This window comes from Heloderma suspectum, chromosome 5, assembly GCF_057233095.1.
Source record: "Heloderma suspectum isolate Gila_16-S chromosome 5, 16-S_ref, whole genome shotgun sequence".
Taxonomy (NCBI): domain Eukaryota; kingdom Metazoa; phylum Chordata; class Lepidosauria; order Squamata; family Helodermatidae; genus Heloderma; species Heloderma suspectum.
In genome coordinates, this window is record NC_139462.1 from 140,909,255 (window position 1) to 140,919,200 (window position 9,946).

A 9,946-nucleotide genomic window follows, 5' to 3' on the forward strand; every position below is an offset into this window, starting at 1 on the left:
CTCTTAGGGGAAAAATTATATATGGGCATTTCCTAAAAGGAAAACCCCCAAATAAATGTGCACTTTTTACTTGTTCCTGACAGCATTATAAATTCCTTGAAAACATGAAACATGAAAGCAGAAAGAATGGTGTTTGATATGTAAACATTTGTATGCCTTTATTTCAAGTGCAACATTGCAACAGGGTGGGTGACTATACCGTAGTTTATGTGGAATATGAACCTAACCACATTTTTTCAGAACCAAGATCGACCAAGTTCAATGGGACTTACTTCCTTGTAAAATCTGTTTAAGACTGCAATCTTTGAAAAATTACTCTAATTCTATATCCATCTGGGATACAGATTAAACTAGAATACCTAGCTAAGTATTTGCACTAATTTGGAAGAGCCATGGCTCAACTGTAGAGTACATGCTTTGCATATAGAAGATCTCAGGTTCCATCCCTGACATTTCTAACTGAAAAAAGGATCTCAGATAGCAAGGCTGAAAAAGACCTCTCCCATGGAGAACTGCTAGCTACCAGTCCGTAGACTGTATTGGGCTACATGGACCTGACTCACTATAAACAGGTTTAATGTGCAAATCATATGGTAATAACTTGTGGATCAGCAGTATATAAAAATATTATCCACACCCGTCCACCACTATATAAATCAAACTGAAACCATGTGTTCCTTTGTTTATAATTTCTCGCTCCTACCTCAAAAAGACAGCACCTTTACCTTTTATAAGTGTTTAAAACCCATGTCAAAAGGCTAACAATTTCATTTGCTTCCAAATCTTCAGAAGCCAAGTCCTGCATGCGTAAAGACAATGCCTGGTGGTACACGCTTAGCAACTTCTTGAAAATTTCATAATGTGGTGGGAAACACTGATCCATAAGAGTCTTAGCCACCAGGAGGTCATCAAGGACGTATTTGCGGATGATTTCCAGATGGCGAACGAGCCACATTTTGTCAGATTCTCGGGTGTCCGCTTGAGTGCCTTCAATCCTGATGATGACAGTTCGATCCAATACACTAAACATTTTCTCCTTCCACCTTTTAGGCCTGCCCGGGGGTATGAACCCAGTTTGCTTTTTCCGATCAAGCATGCGCCTGTCTATTTTTTCTTCCCTCTCAATTATTCTAATAACTGAAACCAGCAAAGTGGGATCTCGACGGACAGTGACTAGAGACCTCTGTATCACCATCCAGAGTTGCTTGGCCAGTTCTTCAGAAAGTCTTTGCATATCTCCAAAATAGTTGTCAATTAAGTTCATATCACGGGTGTTCCTGCTGTCCATACGGTACTGTTCATACATCAGGTCATCTCGAGAGCACTCCAAATCCATTAGCTTTCGATGGGCTTGCAGCAATTGCCCCTGCTCAATCAAGTCTTCAGTCTCCTCAACTATCTCTGGCACTGAGAACCAAAAGGCAAAAATAATGTAAACAACATTAGATCACACAATCCTAGCTTCAGAACCATCGTTGCATGAGAAATAATAGCATGTAAAATGACAAGGCAACGTCAATGATACCTCTGAAAACTCCACCATAGTATTATCATCGTATGGTTCCCACAGAACAAGGCCACACATTGTAGACCCATACCTGAGAAGATGTTTTTGAGGTTTTCTACAGCAGCTGCCAGTTGGCTATGTTGAACTACAGCATCCTTGACATCCTTGAGGTTTTCTATGGTGTTGATACTTTGCCGCCAGTCTTTATTGACATCAGCCAAAGAACGCTGAATATCCTTGACGTCATTTAATGCATTGTGCAGTTGACTTAAACCAGTTCGGACTCCATCCAACTGTGACTGGATTGCTGCCTGAAAAACAAGCTTAAGAGTGAGCTCATTCTACTTAGCAGCTAACAGCTAAGAAACTCTGATGACACAGATTATTTTTGTAGCGATATTGTGTCTGTGTTTGATTGTCCATCCGTCCATTAGCACCATAGTGCCAAGACCATGAAAACTAAACTCCTGGGACCTGGCATGCATACCAAGGGGACCCTAGGTATGTGCATCACAGGGTTATTTTGCTTTAAAAATACATTGATTAGTTTTAATTTAATGTGTCTATGTGATTGAAGCCTGCAGTAATATCTTCAGCCACTAGGGGGCAGACTTCCCTAACCAGCATATAGCTCTGCATTTTGAAGCCACAACAGATTACTAGGCCTAGAAACAGTTATATGCCTGCCTCCTCCCCAATCCTGTGGGGCAGCCCCCCTCAGGGGAATGGAGTGGACATACCCCTCCCTTAGAGGGCTAATTGGGGTGCACCATGATGGTGGAGCCAGCAGGCATGGCTTCACTCATACGGGGCAGACACAATGTGTCCAACTGTAACAACTGTGTAAATTTGCTTGAAGGCTTCACTGTATCAAACTAACAGCTAACCCGTACAAACCCAGATCTGTTCACTAGTCACTTATAACAGAAGATGTACACACCTTGGTGGGCCATCTATTCAGTAGCTAGGGCCGGATAGATGGACAAGGGTAATGGCTCGCCAGAGTCTCATTGATGGCCAAATGAATAATCTTGCAAAACTGGAAATCCAAAACCACTCCAAGCCCTGACACTTGGATTCAAGACCTCCTAGCACTGATAGGCCATAAAAAGATATTCTACATTAAGTTACAAAAAGAGGAAAAATTTCAAACAATTTGGCATTGCTTCCTTGAACTATACATGAAATAAAAGACCCATGGCAACAACAACTGGAATATACTACACTACACAAGCCAATGAACAACTATCTCACTTATCTTTCCTGTTCTTTCTTCTCTTTTACCTCCTCTATCTCGCTCCCTTCCTCCCTTCTCTGTCTCTCCTCCACTTTTCTCCTTTTTTCCATAAGAATTGAACTGAAACCAGCAATGTGCACCAAGTGAAAACACAACACTGCAAAACAGAGTTGGGAGGGGTGGGTTATGGGTGGGCAGGGGGAGAAATCAGGAAATTGTAATTAAACTTGTTGTGTAAAAAACCTGGAAAGTCCAAAGACAAAAAACAAAAACAAAATCCCAAATGCCAAATATCAGGATTCTGTTGATTTTCCCAAGTGTTAGTTTGCTAAAAATAACAAAGAGACCTGTAGCAAATAATAATAATAATAATAATAATAATAATAATAATAATAATAATAATAATAATATATTGTGGAATAAGGTTTCATGTATTAGAACCCACCTGCATCTGCTGAAGTACTCTTTGGCCCATAAAACCTTAGGCCTCAATATATTTCTTAAACTATAATCCTATTTCCACTTACCTTGGCATAAGCCTCATTGAACTCAAGGGAACTTTCTTCTTTGTAGACATGCATAACATTACCTCTGTGCAGATATGCATAACATTGGGCTATTAGTCTTTAAGATCCCACAGGACTCTGTTGACTTCTCCAAAAGGCAAAGGAAATGCTCACCCCAAAAAGACCACACAGTGAAGGACAAGGAGGGGAGGAAAACACTTTGCTCTTCCCTTTCTGTCCCTTCATCGTGTGGGAGTGTCCTCTTCCCTAATTATTTTGCTGTATGACACAATGTTTACTTAGGGTGGTAACCTGCATGGTGTTCAATACAGAACCCCACCTTTTTGGAGACTGAGTTAGGTGACCTCTGAGACCTCTTCCAACACAATGGTTCCACATAAGGACTTTACAAAGGTTCTACGCTAACAGTGTGTCCTTAGCTGAAATATAAGCTTAGTCTTGTGGCTTCCTACCTTCAGTCTAGCTTCCACTGAAGCCTTCTTACGTGCTTCTCTCCGACGATATTGTTCCACTTTATCCAGCTGGTCTGGCCGCTGAAGCATCCCAGCCACTCTTTGTACAGCTGTTGCAACTGCCTCCCTGCCCGTCTCCTCCATTTTAGAGCTGTCTTAAAATGCAGATGTGTTCATATCTCAAAGGACACTGCAGAAACAGGATAATGAAAGGTTTAGAAACCCATTTTACCACAGACATTACTTATAAAAGAAATAGATCCAATACAGGTGTTTGCGATAGAGATAATTTAGGCAAATAAAGTGCATAAACCTTGATCGTTGCACAGCAAGTGCTTGTAGCATGGCAGCAAGAGAGAGAGAGATTATGAATAAAAGATTAATCACTCGGTTTGACTGCTCTATTTTAAATCTACTCTGTGATTATTCAGCTTTACAGCCTAACTGTTCACACTAACAGAAAATACATTCTGAAACCAGATGTACTACGTGAATGGATTCGTGAATGAATCTACCTTCCCTAGATTAGGAGTTTCTGAATTACCACAAGGGCTCCCCAAGCAAAGAAAATATCTGTCCAAACCAAATGCAAGTCAAACTGGGGGCACCTTCAGATGCCAAGCAAATTCGGCAGTACCTGTTAGCAGCATCTGAAGGGGAATTTATGTAGCCAAGTTATCCATGCTGTAGACGCAACTGGAGCCTATGCAACTTTGTTACACATTCCCATCGAGAAGTTACTAACAAGCACAACCAGCCAACTGCAGAAGTCACTTGAACAATTCAACTGACAGAACTTCCCTTCTCATCTGAAGTAGCTTTGAAGGGGAAGAGAAATGTAACATTTTAAGTGTGGTGGAAGTAGTTTTCTGAGCATACACTTGCTGCATTCTGAAGCATTCAGGCAGCCAGTGTGTGTTTAAACCACTTCTACACTTAGGGCACAACGTTTAGAGAGAGAAAATCCTACAACTCCCAGCATCGCCCAGCCAAAATGGCTGGCTGGGGAATGCTGGGAGTTGTAGGACTATTTCTGCCTAAACATGCAGAGGACTGCACCCTTAAAATGTTACATCTACCTTCACACTAAGACAGAGGACTCAATTTGCAAAATTAACTCATCTTTAGTTTAAGAATAAGCAGAGGTGAGGGACTATGTCCTATTTTCATCCTATATCCTATTTCCAGGTCCCAGAACTACATCCTATTTTCAGGTCCCAGAACAAAAACAAAAATTGGGTGAGAGGAGATAGTTGCTCCACTAATCCTCAACACTGACATTCAACATAAGGCATGATACACAGTTTGCTGGTCCAGTCAGTGTACATTCAAAACAAAACAATACCTACATGCTCAGTTTCAAGTGACGCTAATGTATCAACCTTTACAGAACATGCTTGGTTACCAAAATAGCTAACATTATTTTCCTTGTACAGTTATCCACCAAAACTTCCCCTCATTGAGAAAAATAGAAAGCCCATTATAAAACCAGGATGCAGTTGTAATAGACAAATAAATATTTATGGGTTTGGTTTGATTAGCTGTATATATAAATGTATACTGGGACAGCCTAGTGCAGGGGTCCCCAACCTTTTTGGGTATACATTTTTTTAAAACTTAATAAAACTAAAATCAGGAGCAGCAGGGAAAGTGGCCAGTACCAAGAGAGGTGCCCACAGGCACCACAATAGAGACCCCAGGCCTAGTGTGACCTGGTAGATTTTCAACCATTATAGAAAGAAAGTTGCTTTTTACTCCCTGGAGAGACTCACAATTGTGAGGTACATTTTTCCACTAAAGTGATATCCTAGACCGTACATTCGCATTGTTTTATAAAGGGGGACATTGATAGAGTCCATCTTGAGAGTCAGCACAGAGTAATCCTGGCAGCCACTGAAAATATAGAAGGAATCACTTATGTGGACAGTGCTGATCATCTTTATCAGGGTCAGCAATAATGTATTTTTTCATCTAGTTCGAGCGATGCAAGATGATGTTCAGCATGAGCCAGTGCAAGCCTGGGATGTACATTTGATCTGACCTCCTGGTTCTCTGCTCTTACATCTGCTGTGCCTGATTTCATGTGTGCTAACAAAGAATCTATGCAAATACCATATTTAATAAATTATACTAGGCCAAAGAAAAGCAGCTTCCACTTTCTTCTACTTTCTGTGATGCAAAAAGATACTTAGACAGAAATCCTGCAAATCCACATCAATCCCCCATGTTTGCAATTAATGTTCTCCTTACATTTCCTTGATCATTCCTTGGATGCCAGCAAGGCTTTCCAAGTGGTCCAACAAAGTCTGACAACTCAAAATGTCAAAAGTTGCTGAGAGTTTCAGAAGAACCAACAAGAAAGCTGAAGTTGTCAGCTGTTTGGACAAGACCAGGTTTGTATTTGTTTTATTTATTTATTTATTTATTTATTGCATTTATACCCCGCCTTTCTCCCTCTCGCAAGGAACTCAAGGCGGCTTACATTATCCTCCTCCTCACCGTTGTATCCTCACAACAACAACCCTGTGAGGTAGGTTGGGCTGAGAGTCTGTGACTGGCCCAAAGTCACCCAGTGAGCTTCCATGGCCAAGTGGGGACTAGAACCCGGATCTCCCGGCTCCCGGTTTTGTTGTTGTTGTTGTTTTTACTAAGTACCATCCGATCAGCATCCTCAGGAGAGCAAGAAAATATCCAATAAAGAGTCATACATGAAGACATATGTTGATAATAACTGTTTTTGTTGCTTACAGATGCCCATCATTTTTCCCCCTTTGGTTCTGCATACTTCTGCAAAATACATATTTGATTCAGAAATAACATAGAAGCATTCAAATACTAGTGTGTAGAAGAGCTCTGTGATAGAGAGCATTGGCTACTGGTCAGTATAGAAATGTAATAAATAAATAAGGCAGCAATCCTATGCATGTTTAGACAGAAAAACAGTTCTACAACTCCCAGCATTCCCCAACCAGCATAGCTGGCTGGGGAATGCTGGGACTTGTAGGACTTCTTTCTGTCTAAACTTGCATAGGATTGCACCCTTAGTAAATAAAATAAATGTGGAAGTCTACAGACTGTCACTAGTAGTGCCATATCTAATTTGCATCTCTCACAGAGAGAGGTGCTTAAACCCATTGAAATTAACAGGTTTAAGCACACAACACTGCATAGGCTAGCCTATAATGCCCTCAAATGCCTCAAAAGTGTCAGCTTTGCTGTTCTTGCTATTATGTCAACAATGTATTTCTACAAAAGAAGAGTTATTTTATTACATAGGATTTATAGAAACTTCGTTGATAATGAAAAATGGGAATGTGAAAAAAGGCCTCAAAAAGAGACTTAAAAAAGGCCTCAAAAGCTCTTTGTGGTGAAAACTGACAAGGTTAAAAAGAGAGCTCACAGCACATCACAGCTGGGGAGGTGAGCCTGGCTTCTTCCCAACTTTGCAATTGACAATGCATACCAACAAATCAAGCACCAGCTGAGCCATCAGTCTTGCTCACCTCACCATAATGCTTCAGGTGGGCTGTCTAGTGTTTTCTTCCTTTAAGCACTATATAAGCATTAATGCATTTGGGTTGTATCCAAAGTCTAACTTAAGTCCCATTCATTTCAGAAGATCTGCTCTAAGTAGGACTAACACTGGCTACAACTCTTCCTGTTAATTTGTCGCACTATGTACATTTTTAAGAAATGCAAAGCTGCTCTCCGAGGGCTTGGATTAATCATACCATCAGAGGTGGAACAGCCAATCATCACCCTGCCTGGCCTGCTTCAGATTCAAACTTGGAGAACTGGTTTTTTCAGAGCTCAACTCAGAAAAAGAAAGATATTGCATGCAATCTAGAGAAGTCCTATTACTCAAAAAAATGTTGTGTCTGTCTTCACCCCAAGATATCTTGTCTTCACACCTCTTGGCTCTCTCTGCAGAAGCAACAACTCTCCAGGGCATAATGGGCACAGCATGGCAACACAATAGCCAGCTGAAACTGATTAAGAACCATTTCACACATGAAAGGTTTATTTGTAATTTTTATATCCTGTCCTCCAAGGAGCCCAAGGCAGCATATCTAAATCTCCTACTCATTTTATCCTCAAGATTATTTCTGTGTTGGAAATTGGCAGTATCCAACTCTACCATGGTGGTTGTGGAAAGAAATGCTAGTGCAACAAGGAGCTAACACTTGCTAGGGCAATGAGGAACTGGCACTTGCTAGCACTTTCAGAATGGGAAAAGTCAGTGGAGCTTGCAGAACAGAGCTCCACTGACTTGCCCCATTCTGGAAGCGCTAATTTGGGCTAGTTTTCAGGGTTGCACTAGGAAGTGCTAGCCCCCTATTGCACTTTTGTTTCTGCAAATGCAACGTTTAGCAGTGGTGGACGCGTACATGCAGTGAAGTATAAACTGTATTTGTGTTACCTGTATGAGCATACACACAGGTAACACAATAACAACAACAACAATAATAAAAATAATTTCCTAACTGAAATGTCCTAACAAAACTGAACAGAACACACAGACAATTAATCCCATCGGTTTGATGCAGCCCTGCAGTGAAAAAACGCTGGAAGTATTTGAGAAGGCGCCCTACAAACTCCCCTCCCCCCATTTTGTAGATGTTGGGCAAACAAGAAGAAAAACCCCTCAGGGCCATCACCCTCCTTTGACAGCCATTAAAGAGAGAGCCCGCGCAAGAAAGAGATAGCTTAAAAATCACACAACCCTCCTGAAGAAAGGGCTTTCCCACCCAGGCTGCAACATCCCTTCGCAAGCCTGACCACCGCCCTCGTGAGAACAGCCACCAAATGCCCGGACTCGACCTCATTCACCTTTGACATTCCCAGAAAGCAGCACCTCCCTCCCTCGGAATATTTTTTTGTGGGTGGGGGGGGAGAGCACCGACCCTCCCGCCTGGAGAGACGCGGCTTCCTAATTAAGGCAGCCCCCAGCTGCTCGTCTAACACTTACCCAGGGTAGTGGTAACTCCCCGGAAACCTCCGACTGACAGGCTTGAAGCGCGCTTGCGCCGCACTGCATCAACAGCAAAAAAAGAAAGGAAAAAAAGCCCAGGGAGTTAGGCGCTCACTGCGCGTGCTCAACCAACGCGGCCAGTTCAGCGATCAGGCGCGCATGCGCAAGGCCCCGCAACACCTGTTTCCATCGCTCCCCGTCCGCCAGCTCCTCCTTCCTCCTCAGGTCTCGTTCAAAGTGGGACAGCGTGCTGAAAACGAGCGCCTGCAAGCCTTCCGACTCAAGGTCCTCGACCTCGTGGATCTTTTTGCTCTTGTTCTGTAAACGTTTGGTTATAAGCTCGGTGCCAGCTGTTAAATAGCTTGATGTGACGTTACAGGGAAAGGACACCGATTTGTTTTTGCTTCAGAGTTCTTGCGCTTTAACAAGTCAGTCCTACCCAAGCTGTAGGAATAAATGCAGGAGCAGCTTGCTCAAGCCCCAGTATTTATTCTCCCCACCCCCACTGCACTTCCTCAGGAGTTTAAAATTAATGGGAATTTTATTATTAGTGTAATACAGGTTATCCTGACTAGCACAAACGTAGTGTAGCTCACCATCAGGTTCATATAGTGCAATGCAATAAACTTTTAGCCTTGTGGTCCGTCTAATCAAAGCTATGATTTTCCCAGTAGTAATGTATGGCTGTGAGAGCTGGACTATAAGGAAGGCTGAGCGCCGAAGAATTGATGCTTTCGAACTGTGGTGCTGGAGAAGACTCTTACGAGTCCCCTGGACTGCAAGGAGGTCCAATCAGTCCATCCTAAAGGAAATCAACCCTGAGTGCTCATTGGAAGGACAGATACTGAAGCTGAAGCTCCAATATTTTGGCCACCAAATGCAAAGAGAAAAGTCACTGGAAAAGACCCTGATGCTGGGAAAGATTGAAGGCAAATGAAGAAGGGGGCGGCAGAGGATGAGATGGCTAGATAGCATCACCGATGCAATGAATATGAACTTGAGCACGCTCCGGGAGAGAGCGGAGGACAGGAAGGCCTGGCGTGCTATGGTCCATGGGGTCACGAAGAGTCGGACACGACTGAACAACTGAACAACAACGCAATAAACTGTCTTAGAGCACAATCCTATGCATGTTTAGACAGAGAAGGCCTACAACTCCCAGCATTCCCCAGCCATCTGTGCTATGCAGGGCGTTGTAGGACATTTTTCCCTGTCTAAACATGAATAGGATTGCGCCCTTATCCACATACT

The 9,946-nt window shown here is 42.5% G+C and overlaps 1 protein-coding gene across 3 annotated transcripts in view; it reads right to left on the reverse strand.

Moving 5' to 3' along the window:
* EXOC3 (exocyst complex component 3) overlaps positions 1-8,792 on the reverse strand; it is a 30,451-nt gene extending 21,659 nt beyond the window's left edge. Inside the window, exons 1-4 of one of the 3 annotated variants that reach the window (XM_084857656.1) lie at positions 8,693-8,792; positions 3,724-3,913; positions 1,599-1,818; positions 726-1,407 (exon numbers count right to left, since the gene is read on the reverse strand). In XM_084857656.1, the coding sequence (XP_084713782.1) occupies positions 726-1,407; positions 1,599-1,818; positions 3,724-3,867 (1,046 nt within the window). In that variant the 5' untranslated portion in view covers positions 3,868-3,913; positions 8,693-8,792. Of the gene's footprint in view, positions 1-725; positions 1,408-1,598; positions 1,819-3,723; positions 3,914-6,222; positions 6,306-8,553; positions 8,665-8,692 lie in introns of those variants that run through there. The other 2 variants (XM_084857657.1, XM_084857658.1) reach the window with 2 other exon arrangements.
* Positions 8,793-9,946: the final 1,154 nt, after the last annotated feature.